The sequence below is a fragment of the Salvelinus sp. IW2-2015 genome, linkage group LG4q.1:29 (assembly GCF_002910315.2).
Source record: "Salvelinus sp. IW2-2015 linkage group LG4q.1:29, ASM291031v2, whole genome shotgun sequence".
Taxonomy (NCBI): Eukaryota; Metazoa; Chordata; class Actinopteri; order Salmoniformes; family Salmonidae; genus Salvelinus; species Salvelinus sp. IW2-2015.
Genome location: NC_036842.1, coordinates 49577557 through 49596597, shown reverse-complemented (window position 1 = coordinate 49596597; position 19041 = coordinate 49577557). Strand labels below are relative to the sequence as shown.

Sequence of the window (19041 nt, the reverse complement as noted above, 5' to 3'; positions counted from 1 at the left end):
CCCGGAGTCGCCTTTACTTTAAGACAATGTTAAATTCATTAAACCGTTCTTGTTTATTAGTGTGCTTGTTGTGCTTCAGCACAAACACTTATGCATTCTTATTCACCGTCATAGATAGACAAATCTTTAAGTTGTACCAAGATAAACTGAACAAGTGTTTTGTATTTACTTTCGTATTTATAGAGGATATCGTTGTTGTTGGTGGTTAMCATGTAAACCACAAATAAAATGTTCTTAAATAATGTTAATGTTCATATTTATTTGAGTTTTTCATTCCACCCTTAAAAAAAACATATATCGGCATATTTTGCCTCCCTAAAATCGTTATCGGACCTAAAAATCCCATATCGGTGGGGCTCTACTTCAGAGTCAGTTGGTGTCCTTTTCGGGAGAGTTGGACAGTGAGTGTGGGAAATGGGAGTGGAAAGAAGAGGCAGAGGGGTGAAGGAGCTTACCGTGATCAGGCATTTCTGGAACTCAAWGAGTTTCTTCTTGGCTTCAGGGTAGTTTTTGTAGTCGTAGCACAGCTCGTACATGAGCAGCACYTGGATCAGGGGAGAGTCCTGTCACACACACASASASAGAGAGAGAGAAATGTGATAAAAGACCACCCAAACTCATGCAGAGCCAGACATGACAGCCATAATACATGAGGCAGACCTCCCATGATGTCTGCCGGGTTAATGAGACGAGCTGGTCTAAGCCTTGAAGCTGTTTGAAGATTATGCATACAGCGCAAAATTGCCGACGAGGACATATCATTCGGGTCACTTCTGAGGAGGGAAGCTGCCGTGCAGGTAGATTAGTATTCTAATAGACTAAGCCTGAAGGAAACCAATAAATGACACGCAAATAATAACGAGGGATTGGATAGGCAAGCAACCATCTACGTGCTTTCAATCGCTTGAATGAAATGAAAGTTTAAAGCCATTTCTATTGGTTTCATCGGTTAGTGATTGACAGGGAATAGTGGAAAGTCCCGCCCATCTTAAGRCTGCTGCAACCTCATTTGCATGTAGTCTATTCAATATACACTAAGAACATACATTAAAYAACACCTGCTCTTTCCATGACATAGTTCTTAATGTTTTGTATACTCAGCGTATAATAGAACCGTTTTTAAAATGTTCACCTGACTGATATTTTTTTCTTCCTTACAGTCAACACATTTGTGATGTCGTGCCTCGTTTCATTCTCTAGTCTCAGATGCACGTCATTCTCAAAATGTGCTTGAAAAATAATAATAATTGTTTTGTGACTACAGCGCCAAGGATAAAACGCAATAATAAAGACGTGTTCTAATTGAGCGGACAGAGTATTCACTGCCCGCCTGCCCTGCTTCGGTTGGGATATTATCATTCAAAACAATGCATTCTAAAATAATTTGTTGAGTTTCGGCCTACAGCATGGTAGTGCTCAGACCGCAAAATGGAATAAGGCCTTGTCAGTTAAATTGCTGCACATTAACTGCCCTTGGGGGAAAACATTTAGATTTGGGGCAGGATCCTAACTTTATATTTGTGTGCATACTTTCGTTTAAATCATGCATGTGTGTCAATGGGAGATTTGAGATTTTAATTTTTTCCCAAACGCAGTTCATTTGCAAGACCTACAATGATATGTATCACACGTGTTCTATTGAATTACCCTCTGGAAGAGCTGGAAGCCTCGTATGAGAGGCCTGATCCTGCATTTCCTCAGCAGTYTCTTCCAGATGATTGACAGGTCGTGGAGGTTCCACTCATGACGTTGCGGGCTCTCTTCCAGGTGGGCGGTAGCCTCTGTGGCAATGACCTCATCCACAGAGGTCAGGACCCAGACGCAGAGGCACTGGAGCAGGTCGGCTTCCTGTCAATCKAATCCATGGCACACACACACACCGTACAGAGAAAGACGCACGCAATCAAACACACACACAGTCAGGTAAATAAAGTCCAGATACAAAGTAGATCGTGTAAAGTGCAACTTTATACACTTTCTTACAAAGTTCATGGATGACACAAATGTCAATGCAATGAGAAAGTCAATACACTTCAGATTTTTATACCAAGCCGTATAATACAAATTCTCATAGACAGAGAATCCTTACAGACAGAGCCCCACCTGATGACAGGCAGCTAGTGTGGTGAGCGTGGGGCAGTGGTGTGCCAGGGCCTCCCCCAGGAGGTGTCTCCAGGGGCTGGCCTGCTCCTGGCTCTGCAGCAGCACCTGGAACAGCTCCTTGGGGGGGTCGGAGGCTTCCTCGCTGGGCAGGGTGACTTGACCCTGGGCCTCCCCGTCTTCCACCTCCCCCACCCGCCACTGAGAGCTGAGCTGCAGGCTCTGGAAGGCCAGGGTCAGGTGGGCCTGCAGGAATGGGCTGAACTGGGTCGCCAGGGACCTCACCTGTCAATCACAAGTAGGGAAAGAGGGAAGAACTGAAAACATACAATCGCTACAGTACCACAGACAAGGGGGCGATTGGAAACCACCCGTCTTTATTTTCCATCTAGAGAACAATCCTTACAGTTCAGGCCCCTGTAGCTATAACATTTTATTCAAATAACATATTTCCCTGATAGSGATCTTCAGAGGAAGAGAACCTGAGGGCAGTTTTCATCCCATTTTAGAGTGAACAGAGAAGGTAGGTATGGTAGAATCCTTCAGTTGTATGGGTTATRAAAGGCCCAATGCAGTCKAKAWWWWWKKRCCTGTGGTTTATATATACATTRCCACTCAARGAGGRTGGAATAARACTGTGAATTTGTGAAAATTATGATAATTMCCTTTTAGTGTAAGAGCTGTTTGAAAAGACCGCCTGAAATTTCGTCCTGTTTCGGTGGGATGGAGTTTCAGCCTGCCTGGCAACACCACCAGACAGTGCAAGTTAATAGACCAATAACAAAGAGTWTCATACCGCTCTGCCAATAYCAGTTAGTTTTCAGGTTGCATATCCCTCCCATTAGGCTTGTCCAATTAGGCCTTGAGAAAGTGTTCTTGCTAAGGAGTTATTTTAGTTTTTTTTGTTTCTTTGTAATCAATTAAAATGTTCAAAACCACAGTAAGGTACTTCATTGTTACCCAGAAATGATTTGAAATTGAGTTAAAAGCGCGGRTGCATTGGATCTTTAAAGGGTTTTCTAGTGGGGTGTTAATGATAGTTAAAGGGCAAGTCCACCAATTTTCAAACCTCATATTCATTATCTCCAGCACCATACCAGTGTTTACATATGTGAAAATGGCYCGTTTCTGCATCGTTATTGTAGGCTACTACCACTTTTAGTCTTAATCTTGACTACACTACTCACTGTTTAGCACATGACCTCACATGTGAATCCTTAAAGAGATGGGCGGGGCTGGCTTAATGCTGAATGGGTGTACAAAGGAGAGCTCTCCAGTAGGTACCAAAATATTCAAAGGCCATTTTCTCAAAAGTGAGTTTACAAGTTTATCAACTTTCAAAGCAGAATTACTTTCCCATTGTTCCTCAACAATTCTGTGTATGATATACCATTTTGTAGCTCTGAGTCTCTACTTTTACCCAATGTCAAAAATCCAATTTCAAATTTTGCTTCATAAGACCGAATCCAGGTGKTGAGTCACATATGATGGAKATTTGTCACAGTGATGGAGAACTTAAACCCCTGCATGATAGACTCATTKAACCGGAGTGTTAACGTCAAAATGTAGAAATGTGCTGTTTTCACACACTGATTGGTATGGTGCTGGAGATAATGAATAGGAGGTTCAAAAGTGTTCGAATGGGCCTTTAAAGATTTAGCATGTGTGTGTTTGGCCGTGGTGGAGATGTACCTGCTGAGGGGGGTAGCTGTGCAGCTGGACAAAGAGCAGGAAGTGTAGCCACTGGCTGTCGGTTGCACAGTCCTGCGGGTACACACTGCTCAGGGGCAGGGCATGTAGCTGGCAAAACTGGATGGGKAGAGCCCACTCCTGACCTGCCTCATAGGATGACCTGGAGAGGGCATTTAGAGTTGAACAGACTCACACAACAAATTGTGCATAAAACTATGGGATATATTTCCTTGTCCCAAACTGTGTATGAGAGTGTTTCCTCTCGCCCCTAGACCCTATGCAATTGCTGAGATCCGACAGTATTTGACAGGTGTAAGCGATATGGTCACATCTCCACCTTGCCCTGTGACATGCGAGATGTACGTTTCACCATTTTGCTTTTACCCATCAGATCTCCACAAGGCACAGGTGGATTTGGGAATGGGCCTGTGTCTAACCTGCTGATGCCCTTCCTCTCCAAACTGTCCTTCACAGCTTCCTCCAAGTCAAAGAGCAGCTCCTCCGCTGTCTCCCTCTCCACCAGCTTACTGCCTTTAGCAGCTGGAACACAGAAAAGGTCAAACAAACGCCACAGTGTGATGTGTGTGTGTGTGTCTTTGCAAATAAAATAAGATCGTATTGGTCACATACATACAGTTGAAGTCGGAAGTTTACATACACTTAGGTTACACTTAGGTTAAAACTTGTTTTTCAACCACTCCACAAATTTCTTGTCAACAAAAAGGGTCCGTCGACGATTAGGGGCAAGTCGGTTAGGACATCTACTTTGTGCATGACACGTAATTTTCACAACAATTGTTTACAGACAGATTATTTCACTGTATCACAATTCCAGTGGGTCAGAAGTTTACATACACTAAGTTGACTGTGCCTTTAAACAGCTTGGAAAATTCCAGAAAATGATATCATGGCTTTAGAAGCGTCTGATAGGCTAATTGACATAATTTGAGTCAATTGGAGGTGTACCTGTGGATGTATTTCAAGGCCTACCTTTGCTTGACATCATGGTAAAATCAAAAGAAATCAGCCAAGACCTCAGAAAAACAATTGTAGACCTCCACAAATCTGGTTCATCCTTGGGAGCAATTTCTAAATGCCTGAAGGTACCACGTTCATCTGTACAAACAATAGTACGCAAGTATAAACACCATGGGACCAGGCAGCCGTCATATCGCTCAGGAAGGAGACGCGTTCTGTCTCCTAGAGATGAACGTACTTTGGTGCGAAAAGTGCAAATCAATCCCAGAACAACAGCAAAGGACCTTGTGAAGATGCTGGAGGAAACAAGTACTAAAGTATCTATATTCACAGTAAAACGAGTCCTATATCGACATAACCTGAAAGGCCACTTAGTAAGGAAGAAGTCACTGCTCCAAAACCGCCATAAAAAAGCCAGACTACGGTTTGTAACTGCATATGGGGACAAAGATCGTACTTTTTGGGGAAATGTCCTCTGGTCTGATGAAACAAAAATAGAACTGTTTGGCCATAATGACCATCGTTATGTTTGAAGGAAAAAGGGGGAAGCTTGCAAGTCGAAGATCACCATCCCAACCGTGAAGCACGGGGGTGGCAGCATCATGTTGTGGGGGTGCTTTGCTGCAGGAGGGCCTGGTACACTTCACAAAATTGACGGCATCACGAGGCAGGAAAATTATGTGGATATATTGAAGCAACATCTCAAGACATCAGTCAGGAAGTTAAAGCTTGGTCGCAAATGGGTCTTCCAAATGTACAATGACCCCAAGCAAACTTCCAAAGTTGTGGTAAAATGGCTTAAGGGCAACACAGTCAAGGTATTGGAGTGGCCACCACAAAGCCCTGACCTCAATCTTTTTTTTTCAAAATTCAAGACGGCAGCGCAGTAGGACGTYTATATCTTAATCTCACTTTCTATCTATGAATTAAAAATACTTTCCTGCAACCCGCCTCACCCAATGTGGTACGGATCTYCTATTTTTATTCCTTATAACTGGAACTCCCATCAGGAGTTAGCCAGCTAACTAGCTACTAGTCTTTGTTAGCCACGGCTAGCGGTCCTCGCCTTTTRCCCCCCGGAATCAGACAGCCTTAGCTCGGACAATCACCTGCCAGTCACCTGCCAGTCTGCACAGCGCGATATCAACCCAGAGCATATCGGACTGCTTCTCTCTACCATATCACCGGATTCCTGCCGCTCTGGATTATTACACCGGATCATTACTCCGGATCATCGCAGCTAGCTGCAAACAGTGGTTACTGTTAGCTAACGCCTCTGTCCCAAAGCTAGCACCAGCTAGCCTTGAGCTAGCCTCGAGCTAGGCCAATGCTAATTCTAGGGCTACAATACCTCCTTTGCAAATTGGCCTGGACCCTTTATTGTCGACACGGAGCCCCGCCGATCCATCACGACTGGACTGCCGACGTGATCGCCCGATGTGGTCTCAATAGGCTCTGTTACTATTTTCCTCTGGTGATGTAGAGGTTAACCCAGGCCCTGTAGCCCCCAGTTCCACTCCTATTCCCCAGGCGCTATCATTTGTTGCCTTCTGTAACCGTAAAAGCCTTAGTTTCATGCATGTTAACATCAGAAGTCTCCTCCCTCAGTTAGTTTTTTTCACTGCTMTAGCACACTCCGCCAACCCTGATYTCCTAGCCGTGTCTGAATCCTGGCTTAGGAAGGCCACCAAAAATTCTGAAATTTACATCCCCAACTACAACATTTTCTGCCAAGATAGAACTGCCAAAGGGGGTGGAGTTGCAATCTACTGCAGAGATAGCCTGCAGAGTTCTGTCATTCTATCCAGGTCTGTTCCCAAATAGTTCGAGCTTCTACTTTTAAAAATCCACCTTCCCAAAAATAAGTCTCTCACTGTTGCCACATGTTACAGACCCCCCTCAGCCCCCAGCTGTGATCAGGACACCATATGTGAATTAATTGCCCCCAATTTATCTGCAGAGTTTGTATTGTTAGGTGACCTAAACTGGGATATGCTTATGTCCTACAATCTAAGKTAGATGCCCTCAATCTCACCCAAATTATCATGGAACCTACCAGGTACAACCCCAAATCCATAAACACGGGCACCCTCATWGATATCCTGACCAACCTGCCCTCTAAATAKACCTCTGCTGTCTTCAACCAGGATCTCAGCGATCACTGCCTCATTGCCTGCGTCCGTAATGGGTCCGCGGTCAAACGACTACCCCTCATCACTGTCAAACGCTCCCTAAAACACTTCAGCGAGCAGGCCTTTCTAATCGACCTGGCCCGGGTATCCTGGAAGGATATTGACCTCATTCCGTCAGTAGAAGTAAAAGTGCTTTCTTCACCATCTTAAATAAGCATGCTCCATTCAAAAAATGTAGAGCCAAGAACAGATATAGCCCTTGGTTCACTCCAGACCTGACTGCCCTTGACCAGCACAAAAACATCCTGTGGTGTTCTGCATTAGCATCGAATAGCCCCCGCGATATGCAACTTTTCAGTGATGTTAAGAACAATATACACAGGCAGTTTCAAAAAGCTAGCCTTGCTTTCCTAACAGAAATTTGCATCCTGTAGCACAAACGCCAAAAAGTTCCGGGACACTTTAAAGTCCATGGAGAATAAGAGCATCTCCTCCCAGCTGCCCACTGCACTGAGGCTAGGAAACACTGTCACTGTTTTTTTTTAAAGTGCTTTCCTCACCATCTTAAATAAGCATGCCCCATTCAAAAAAATGTAGAACCAGGAACAGATATAGCCCTTGGTTCACTCCAGACCTGACTGCCCTTGACCAGCACAAAAACATCCTGTGGCGTTTTGCATTAGCATCGAATAGCCCCCACGATATGCAACTTTTCATGGAAGTTAGGAACCAATGTACACAGGCAGTTAGGAAAGCAAAGAATAGGTTTTTCAAACAGAAATTTGCATGCTGTAGAACAAACTCCAAAAAGTTCTGGGACACTGTAAAGCCAATGGAGAATAAGAGCACCTTCTCCCAGCTTCCCACGGGACTGAGGCTAGGAAACATTGTCGTGACCGATAAATCCACGATAATTGAGAATTTCAATAAGCATTTTTCTATGGCTGGTCATGCTTTCCACCTGGCTACCCCTACCCCGGTCAACAGCTCTGCACCCCCCATAGCAACTTGCCCAAGCCTCCCCCATTTCWTCTTCACCCAAATCCAGATAGCTGATGTTCTGAAAGAGCTGCAAAATCTGGACCCCTACAAATCAGCTGGGCTTGACAATCTGGACCCTCTCTTTCTAAAATTACCCACTGCAATTGTTGCAACCCCTATTACTAGCCTGTAAATGACATCATAACCGCCATCAATAAAAGACAATACTGTGCAGCCGTAATAAATCGACCTGGCCAAGGCTTTCGACTCTGCCAATCACCACATTCTTATCGGCAGACTCAACAGCCTTTGTTTCTCAAATGACTGCCTCGCCTGGTTCACCAACTACTTCTCWGARAGAGTTCAGTGTGTCAAATCGGAGGGCCTGTTGTCCGGACCTCTGGCAGTCTCTATGGGGGTGCCACAGGGTTCAATTCTCGGGCCAACTCTTTTCTCTGTTAACATCAATGATGTCGCTCTTGCTGCTGGTGATTCTCTGATCCACCTCTACGCAGACGACACCATTTTGTATACTTCTGGCCCTTCTTTGGACACTGTCTTAACTAACCTCCAGACGAGCTTCATTTCCATGCAACACTCTTTCAGTGGCCTCAACTGCTCTTAAATGCAAGTAAAACTAAATGCATGCTCTTCAACCGATCGCTGCCCYCACCTGCCCGCTCGTTTAGCATGGACTACTCTAGACAGTTCTGACTTAGAATATATGGACAACTACAAATACCTAGGTGTCTGGTTAGACTGTAAACTCTCCTTCCAGACTCCCATTAAGCATCTCCAATTCAAAATTAAATCTAGAATCGTCTTCCTATTTTGCAACAAAGCATCCTTCACTCATGCTGCCAAACATACCCTCGTAAAACGGACCATCRTACCGATCCTTGACTTCGGCGATCATATTTACAAAATAGCCTCCAACACTCAACTCAGAAAATTGMATGCAGTCTATCACAGTGCCATTCGTTTTGTCACCAAAGCCCCATATACTACCCACCACTGCGACCCGTGTAATCTCGTTGGCTGGCCCTCGCTTCATATTCGTCGCCAAACCCACTGGCTCCAGGTCATCTAAGTCGTTGCTAGGTAAAGCCCCACCTTATCTCAGCTCACTGGTCACCATAGCAGCACCCACCCGTAGCACACGCTCCAGCAGGTATATTTCACTGGTTACCCCCAAAGTCAATTCCTKSTTTGGCCGCCTTTCCTTCCAGTTCTCTGCTGCCAATGACTGGAACAAACTGCAAAAGTCACTGAAGCTGGAGACTCATATCTCCCTCACTAACTTTAAGCATCAGCTGTCGGAGCAGCTTACAGATCATTGCATCTGTAAATAGCCCACCCAACTACCTCATCCCCATATTGTTATTATAATTCTTTGCTCCTTTGCACCCCAGTATCTCTACTGGCAAACTCATCTTCTGCACATCTATCACCCCAGTGTTTAATTGCTAAATTGTAATTATTTCACCATTATGGCCTCCCTAATCATACTTAATTTGCACACACTGTATATAGTKTTTTCTATTGTGTTATTGACTGTACATTTGTTTATTCCATGTGTAACTCTGTGTTGTTGTTTGTGACGCACTGCTTTTCTTCACCTTGGCCAGGTCGCAGTTGTAAATGAGAACTTGTTCTCAACTGGCCTACCTGGTTAAATAAAGCAGAAACAAAAATAAAAATACATTTAAAAATCTTATAGAAAATTTGAGGGCAGAACTGAAAAAGCGTGCGCAAGCAAGGAGGCCTACAAACCTGTCTCAGTTAGGAGGAATGGGCCAAAATTCACCCAACATATTGTGGGAAGCTTGTGGAAGGCTACCCGAAACGTTTGACCCAAGTTAAACAATTTAAAGGCAATGCTATCAAATACTAATTGAGTGTATGTAAACTTCTGACCCACTGGGAATGTGATGAAATAAATAAATCAATCATTCTCTCTACTATTATTTTGACATTTCACATTCTTAAAATAAAGTTGTGATCCTAACTGACCTAAGACATGGAATTTTTACTAGGATTAAATGTCAGGAATTGTGAAAAACTGAGTTTAAATGTATTTGGCTAAGGTGTATGTAAACTTCTGACTTCAACTGTACATTTATTGAGCAGATGTTATTGCGGATGTAGCGAAAAAAAACTAAACACGTGTGTATGTGTAGGTTTACCCAATAAGTCTTTAAGGGAGAATGTGCTCGTCCCTCCCGGCCTCTGGCTCCGGAGTCGGAGGATCAGACTGAGGGCTTTGAGGTCCACCCGCAGCTTTAGGCTACACACACCCAGGAGCTCGCAGAAACACACACATGCAGCTGCCACAGAGGGAACGCTGAAATGCAGCATGGCCAGGCTGTAGGCCTGCTCCGCCGCATGACTGAGCCTGACGTAGGGAAAAGACATACAACATATTACAATACAATGTGCACTGAGTGCACAAAACATTAGGAACACCTTTCCATGACATAGGCTGACCAGGTGAAAGCTATGATCCCTTATTGATGTCACCTGCTAAATCCACTTCAATCAGTGTGGATAAAAAGGAGACAGGTTAAAGAAATATTTTTAAGCCTTGAAACACTTGAGATATGGATTGTGTGTGTGCGCCATTCAGAGGGTGAATGGGCAAGACAAAATATTGAATTGCCTTTGAACTGGGTATGGTAGTAGGTGCCAGGCGCACTGGTTTGTGTTGAACTGCAATGCTGCTGGGTTTTCACACTCAACAGTTTCCCGTGAGTATCAAGAATGGTCCACCACCCAAAGGACATCCAACCAACTTGACACAACTATGGGAAGCATTGGAGTCAACATGGGAAAGCATCCCGGTGGAATGCTTCCGACACGTTGTYGAGTCCATGCTACGACAAATTTAGGGTGTTCTGAGGGAAAAAGTGGGTGCAACTCAATATTAGGAAGATGTTCCAAATGTTTTTTACACTCAGTGTACATGACTTGTATACCGGGTCGTCCTATATGAATTCAATCGCTTTTTGAACGAAATCTTCTATACATGTTTGCCCATGGTAGAAGAATTCAAGAGAATACTGTCTTAACCGGCGACAGGCATTAAACACACAAACACCTCAGATGATGTAAAATAGTCTGAGCTACAACATATGCGAAAATGAAGAAAATTAGAGTTTACATGTTTTTTAATAAACTTGAATAAAAATAGATATAATCTAATACTTTGCAAACCCTGTTTGTAAACCTTCAAATTATATCAAACTCAATGATTTATCTTTTTCAGTGATTAAGACATGGATGTCACATGGTAGGGTATGCAAAATGGGTCAACTTTGAGCACTTCGATCTCCTGAATGTTTTGGTATTGTTGGGTTGTAATTTGACATAGTTGCTATACCAGAAGTTAATGGTTATATGTAGAAGGAATGTACATGGCTCCGGTCACTGATAAGGGTGGATAGCTGTGGATTAGTGAGGAATGGGGGGGCGAGGTCAGGTCAGGTCACAGGAAGGGAGAAGGAACAGTTTATTACACACATCACTTCCTGCCTAGCAACAAAGATTTAGTGTTTAGAGAAAAGGAGGAGACTGCCTAAAAGGCGTATAAATACTTGTGCTAGGGGAAACAGCTGTTTGCAGCTGTTTGACCCAGTGGGTGAATACACTTGGTTTGAGCTTTGACTAGTTGTCCATTCTAAATAAACAGAGTAAAAACTAACAGTATTCAGGTCCAAAAAGTATTTTTTTTAACCACTTCAACAATGGGCAAACGTGTATGGAAAGTTTCATTCAAATTTAAAAAGGTGTATGGTCAAAAAGTGATTGAATTTATACAAAACAACCTGACCGACATACCACAGTATAACATAAAGTAAAATCATGTTCCAGGCAAACACGTTCAACAGGCAGAATAAAGGCTCAAATGAAATACTGAGAACATATGGTGCACAATAAAGGGGTTCATTTGAAGTGAAAAAAAAACTGCAAGAGAGAACTTGGATGTTCAAAATGTGTGCCACCAGGGCCTCCCGAGTGGCACAGTGGTCTAAAGCTGTGCTACTAGAGTTTCTGGGTTCAAGTTCAGGCTCTGTCGCAGCCGGCCGCGACCGGGAGACGGAGACCCATGGGGTYGCGCACAATTAGCCCAGCGTCGTCCGGGGTAGGGGAAGGTTTGGCCGGCAGGGATGTCCTTGTCCCATCGTGCACTAGCGACTCCTGTGGCGGGCCGGGCGCAGTGCACGCTGACATGGTACCCAGGTGCACAGTGTTTCCTCCGACACATTGGTGCGGCTGGCTTCCGGGTTAAATGGGCATTGTGTCAAGAAGCAGTGCGGCTTGGTTAGGTTGTGTTTCGGAGGATGCACGGCTCTCGACCTTCGCCTCTCCCAAGTCTGTACGGGAGTTGCAGCGATGAGACAAGACTGTAACTACCAATTGGATACCATAAAATTGGGGAGAAAAAGGGGTAAAAAAAAAGGTGTGTATATATATAAAAAATGATGTGTGCCACCTAAGAGTAACAACGACAACAGAGGYGAAAATATAACAAGGATAAGTGCTTGCCCAAGCCTCTTATTTTTATGTTAAACAAGTTTAAAATAGTTTGGTTAGTGTCGTTAAGGCACTGAGGAGGAAGGCGTCTGACACTTCGAAATGTAGCCCGGCCTGCTTGTCCCTGATAAACCTCGAAGATCATTGTAGACATCTGAGTGCTTCGTTATTTGTTTCCAGGCATAGTCATCATGTCCTGAGGTAAGATGTTTTTGGGGATGTACTCAGCTTCCTGCAAAACATATTGCCTTTGTAGTGTGCCGTCTATGTTAGTAGAGGAGTCCGATATACTCACTGTGACTTCAATTCGTTGGAGTTGGCTAGCTGTTGGACGAGAAACGTTCCGTAGGCGAACGATGGTCGTCCGTGACGCAGATAGTACAGGAAGTCGAGGTTCTCAATGAGGGCGTATTTACTGACGAGGTGAGGACTAGAGAAATGGGGCAGCTCCACTGAGGTCTCTATTGGGGGAATTAAACATGACATATCACACAATGTTTTCAAGACGCAAATTATTACCAAYACAATCTACAGCCTTAGTTAAACCCTAGGGTACGTCATCCTATGCTAGGTGAGTTACAAGAGCATAAATTGATATTCAGAAGTGAGCTTAAAAAAAAGATATTTTCCATGTTCTTTTAGTGAAATACCTACCGGTGGAGCCTAGTGTATTGGCAGACTGCCACCCGAACAGTCGAGATGGATCCAATGGATGTAAAGACTAAAAGGAAAGACAAGTGAAATAAATTGTCTGCAAAAATACTTCCGCTGCATACAAAGTCTTTATTTACATTGCACTTAACACCACCGTGTACACAGTCCATAACAAGTGGCGTACAAATATTCAGTTTCGGACAAATTTCCTTTAAAAGCACATTGCTCAGCCTACTCCACAGGTTTCGCCACTTTAATTATGCCCTATTGAAACTGTGGGAGGATGGGCTGACATATCTCAACGTATTTTCCAGCAACATATTAGTGCACTGGTTTCATACCTCATGAGGATAAAAGTGGAGCCATGCATGTCCACCACTCATTAAAGTGATTGCTCCCTGCTGTCTGTAGCCTGAGGGGAAGCTAGCTGTCCGAGAGCTGGCTGTTTAACCTTTAAGCGGTGAAAAGGCAATTACCGTACCGGAGCAAAAAAGTGCAGGCCAGACCAGACATAAGCTACCTGATGCAGACACGTTGATGAGTTTCAAGGCTGACGTGTTGCTAATACACACTCAAAATCAAAGCTTACCTTCGAAGCTGTGATAGTGTGTAGTGTGCCATGCTGTGAATGCAGAGTTTGTGTGTAATGTGCTGTGAAGATGCTAGTGTGGGTCTCTATAATGCTATGATTAGAGCCTAGGGCCTTTGTTTGCTCAGTGATGAGCTGAATGCTACTGGTATACTCAGGATCAAACCCTATTATTCAGTTCCTTTATGCATGTGGTAAGTTACCGTATGATTTGTAACACAGCAAACATGATCTGGACGGTATGGATGTGGTAGAGTACCTGCATGAGGTGGTAGACGGAGATATCGGATGTGGTGGCGGTGGTCCCTCGTGGTCCGCTCACAGGGAAGAGCGCTGCCTTGAGCTTGGGGTAGGGGCTCAGGGCCATCTTCAGTAGCTGGGGGTCCACCCTAGACACAGAGCTCCCAGCCCTCTCCCCCTGACTCACCACCTAAACAACACACAGACAGGAAAACTCAAATTCATATATACCAATCCGTCCTTGGAAAATCCCTTTGGGCTGGGGTTGGGAGCTGAATTTGTATTTATTAAGGATCCCCATTATTCTTCCTGGGGTTTAGAAACATTATGGCAGTTATATACAGTCGTGGCCAAAAGATTTGAGAATGACACAAATATWAATTTTCACAAAGTCTGCTACCTCAGTTTGTATGATGGCAATTTGCATATACTCCAGAACGTTATAAAGAGTGATCAGATGAATTGCAATTAATTGCAAAGTCCCTCTTCGCCATGCAAATGAACTGAATTCCCCAAAAACATTTCCACTACATTTCAGCCCTGCCACAAAAGGACCAGCTGACATCATGTCAGTGATTCTCTTGTTAGCACAGGTGTGAGTGTTGACGAGGACAAGGCTGGAGATCACTCTGTCATGCTGATTGAGTTTGAATAACAGACTGGAAGCTTCAAAAGGAAGGTGGTGCTTGGAATCATTGTTCTTCCTCTGTCAACCATGGTTACCTGCAAGGAAACACGTGCCATCATCATTGCTTTGCACAAAAAGGGCTTCACAGGCAAGGATATTGTTGCCAGTAAGATTGCATCTAAATCAACCATTTATCGGATCATCAAGAACTTCAAGGAGAGCGTTTCAATTGTTGTGAAGAAGTCTTCAGGGTGCCCAAGAAAGTCCAGCAAGCGCCAGGACCGTCTCCTAAAGTTGATTCAGCTGCGGGATCGGGGCACCACCAGTACAGAGCTTGCTCAGGAATGGCAGCAGGCAGGTGNGACTTTTGGAGGATGGCCTGGTGTCAAGAAGGGCAGCAAAGAAGCCACTTCTCTCCAGGAAAAACATCAGGGACAGACTGATATTCTGCAAAAGGTAAAGGGATTGGACTGTTGAGGACTGGGGTAAAGTCATTTTCTCTGTTGAATCCCCTTTCCGATTGTTTGGGGCATCCGGAAAAAAGCTTGTCCGGAGAAGACAAGGTGAGCGCTACCATCAGTCCTGTGTCATGCCAACAGTAAAGCATCCTGAAACCATTCATGTGTGGGGTTGCTTCTCAGCCACGGGAGTGGGCTCACTCACAATTTTGCCTAAGAACACAGCCATGAACAAAGAATGGTACCAACACATCCTCTGAGAGCAACTTCCCCCAACCATCCAGGAACAGTTTGGTGACGAACAATGCCTTTTCCAGCATGATGGAGCACCTTGTCATAAGGCAAAAGTGATAACTAAGTGGCGAGGGGAACAAAACATCAATATTTTTATGTTTTGCACAACATTGTAGCCTATATAGACCAACGCATGGCCATTGCTGTGGTGAGAGAGAGAGAAGAGTGCCTGTATTTCTCACCGAACCAGAATGAGATTCACTTTCTATGATGTCTCTCCCTGCTCTGATAGAAATGAGCGTGCAACTCTCATCTCTCCAGCGTTGCACTTAATAATGTATTTACTTACAGAATCGCAGCCGTGTTTAAGGGTGCTGGAGCTATCGCAGCACCAATGATAAATTSAAATACATTTGCCAAAGTTATGGAATTACTGCTGTCAACCAATACAGGCCTTTGGCGAGATTTCATATACAACAGCAGGAAAACACAGATCCTGCTGAAAAGAGAAGACTAATCTGTCTGTAGGCTACCAAGTTGTCAACTTTCAACTTTCAAATAGACCTAAAACAAGAGAGAGATAAGCTTTTGGCATGAGCGCATTGGCCATCGCCGGTGAGTGAGCTGCGCAACATTGGGCGAGTCAGTGAAATAGCTTTTTTAGGACTATAAAATCCTCCTCATATTGTACAATATGTGTGTCTCCATAGGCTATTGATGGATTTAAGACGAGGTCGTTTTCATTGATCTCAGATTCACAATTTGTCAGTATCAAGGTATAACCTGTCATTTTGATCCTTTGTGCTAAAGTCTCCAGTCATCTAAAATGATGTAGAATTGTATGAAATGCTTTTATAAAAGTGACCCATGACCACTAAAAATTTTCCCCATGAGCGCAACTTCTGCAAGCACCTCTCTCTACTCTACTGGTCTATGCCAGTATGCAAAAGCAATGATAATGCAAGCAATGCTTTATTAGAAAAGTGATTTTTCTTTCATGTGTTCCCCCGGCACCTCCCAATTTACAAATTAAGCACTGGGTGGTGGTATAATTCCCCTCAAACATGTTTTCAAAAAAAATTGTAATTGTTGTTTAGAACCCACTGCCCGCAAGTCATCGTAAAGTTGTCAAGTTCGCAACCCCCTACCCCGTCCGTTGGTTGCGCCTATTGATCTGCCCTGTTCGGAGCTCATGCAGATGCGCCTTTTCCGGAGTCCGAAAACCTCCRCCAGGACCTCAGACTGGGCAGAAGGCTCACCTTCCAACGGGACAACGACCCTAAGCACACAGCCAAAACAACGCAGGAGTGGCTTTGGGACAAGTCTCTGAATGTCCTTGAGTGGCCCAGCCAGAGCCCGGACTTGAACCGGATRGAACATCTCTGGAAAGATATGAAAATAGCTGTGCAGTGACGCTCCCCATCCAACCTGACAGAGTTTGAGATGATCTGCAGAGAAGAATGGGAGAAACTCCCCAAATACAGGTGTGCCAAGCTTGTAGCGTCATACCCAAGAAGACTCGAGGCTGTAATCACTGCCAAATGTGCTTCAACAAAGTTCTGAGTAAAGGGCATGAATACTTATGTAAATMTGATATTTCAGTTTTTATGGCATATTATGCGGTATTGTGTGTAGACTGATGAGGAATGAAAACATTTTAATCCATTTTAGAATAAGGCTGTAACGTAACAAAATGTGGAAAAAGTGAAGAGGTCTGAATGCTTTCTGAATGCACTGTATATTTAGTAGGCTATTGGCTACWGATGGATTCTGGGTTCTAACTGCTAAACTTGGGATAGGGTTAATTATCAGGTATCCTATTGAAATATTGGGCACTTAGGTTTAGAGGGTCTACACCAGAAGTTAATGTAGGAGGAAGGTATATAGTGTTTTAATCTGTAGGAGGAAGGTATATAGTGTGTTAATCTGTAGGAGGAAGGTATATAGTGTGTGCAATTACGCTTGGAATGTACTGAGTGTAGGGAAAGCGATCACGTGGCAGGCATTGATAAGGGGAGAGAGCCATAGATTAGTGATGAAGGGGGTTGAGGTCAGGTCAGGTCACGTTAAGGGAAAAATAACCGTTTATTGCCCGTATCACTTATTTTCCTGCCTAGCAATGAAGATACAATGTTTAGCGAGGAGGAGACTCCATCCAAAGTGGGGTACAAATACCACCACTAATGTAAACATGTTTTTGTCTGTTCAGCTGTTCGATCCTTTGGGAAGAATAAACTTGGTTTAAGCTTCCATAGTGCCCGTCTAGTTCTTACTCTGAAAATTAGAACCTAACACTAGTCAGCCTTTAACCAGCCACATAGGTTTGAACTTTATACGGCCTGCGTATGGTCTAAATGGACGAAAGCCTGAATTAATGTAATAATTAACTGAATTATTGTAAACAAATACCTGCTTGTACTATTGCAGGCTGTCCAACTACCAGGTTGTTGTCCTCATTGTCCACAATGACAACAGAATGAATGAATGAATGAATCCAATGAATTCCTCCAAATTGGGGATTTCACTTGCGCATTACCTGTTTCCACGATGGTGTAATCCACCATCATAACCTTTCTTTTTATTTCTCCTGTTATGTTGGCTATTTTCGCATGAGCTAGGTGGCTGGTAGTCTCGGCTATTTCTGCATTTTCGCTCACATAATACAATCAGCAACACAACAAGCTCCTGGGTTTGTAAAAAATATATTATTTTAATTTAAAAGGGAAATTTCACCTTTTTCAACTTCATATTCATCCTCTCCAGCACCAATGGCGCATTTCTATGTTTTGTAGTAAAAAAGATAGAGGAAGATAAGTGTTTCCAATGGCATCATTAACCAATTAGTAGACAATTAGTAGGCAATTAGTAGGCAATGCCTATTCATAATTGGTTAAAATCACATGATGCACACCGATGATGTCATTCGTCTGCCTCACCATTCACATAATAGAATTCGCAACACTATTCAACCCAACAAGCTCCTGGGTTTGTACATTTTTAAAATAATATTTAGATTTAAAATGCTTCCAAATGGCAATATACATTTTTAGAACTGCGAGCCGACATGCTGGTWGAAATAATTTTTTATTCCACCTGCCAGCTGATTTGTTTGCGGGGCAACCGCAAGGAAACGCGAGTATCAGAACCGATGCAAGACTAATGTGTACTGCCTTTTTTCTACTTTGTTATATTTTTGCTTTATACCTACGCTGAACCAGCATAGGGCCATGTACCACAAGGCGACCACAAACAGCATTATGGGTAACAAAGAATGAGAAATGACATGTGTGTCATGGAATGTGAAGGGAATAGTTAACTTATTGAAGCATTACAAGGTATTAACTCATGGGAATAACTTGAAAGCAAAGATAGCATTCCTTCAAGAGATTCATCTCCGACCATCAGGCTACACCCATTTAAACAGTTCATGGAAAGGGCAGGCTTTCTGCCCAGGTTACCAAAGTAGGGCTCGTGGGACAGCAATTTTGATTAAGAGTAATGTCTCCTCACATGTTATTTCCGATCCAGATGGCAGGCGTGTTATTGTTACGGGATAACTTAATAATAGGCCTGTAGTGCTGGCGAATGTCTATGCTATGAATAAGGATGACATCAACTTTATCAAATCATTATTTTCTCTATTACCAGATTTGAACTCCCGCTATCTGATTCTGGGTGGGGACTTTAATTGTTTTTTGAATCCGGTACTCCACCGTTTAACAAATAAGAATATGCCATTATCCCACAGAGCTCAGGATATTATGTCTTCTTTGGAACAGTTTGGTGTCTTTGATTTGTGGCAGCAGATAAATCCCACAGAAA

General features: G+C 43.6%; 1 protein-coding gene across 2 annotated transcripts in view; it reads right to left on the bottom strand.

Moving 5' to 3' along the window:
- spg11 (SPG11 vesicle trafficking associated, spatacsin) overlaps positions 1–19041 on the bottom strand; it is a 78049-nt gene that overhangs the window by 21713 nt on the left and 37295 nt on the right. For both annotated transcript variants that reach the window (XM_023984903.1, XM_023984904.1), the window contains exons 19-27: positions 13919–14089; positions 13071–13137; positions 12712–12877; positions 10070–10278; positions 4230–4332; positions 3793–3952; positions 2104–2385; positions 1648–1848; positions 456–563 (exon numbers count right to left, since the gene is read on the bottom strand). In XM_023984903.1, the coding sequence (XP_023840671.1) occupies positions 456–563; positions 1648–1848; positions 2104–2385; positions 3793–3952; positions 4230–4332; positions 10070–10278; positions 12712–12877; positions 13071–13137; positions 13919–14089 (1467 nt within the window). The remainder of the gene's footprint in view (positions 1–455; positions 564–1647; positions 1849–2103; positions 2386–3792; positions 3953–4229; positions 4333–10069; positions 10279–12711; positions 12878–13070; positions 13138–13918; positions 14090–19041) is intronic.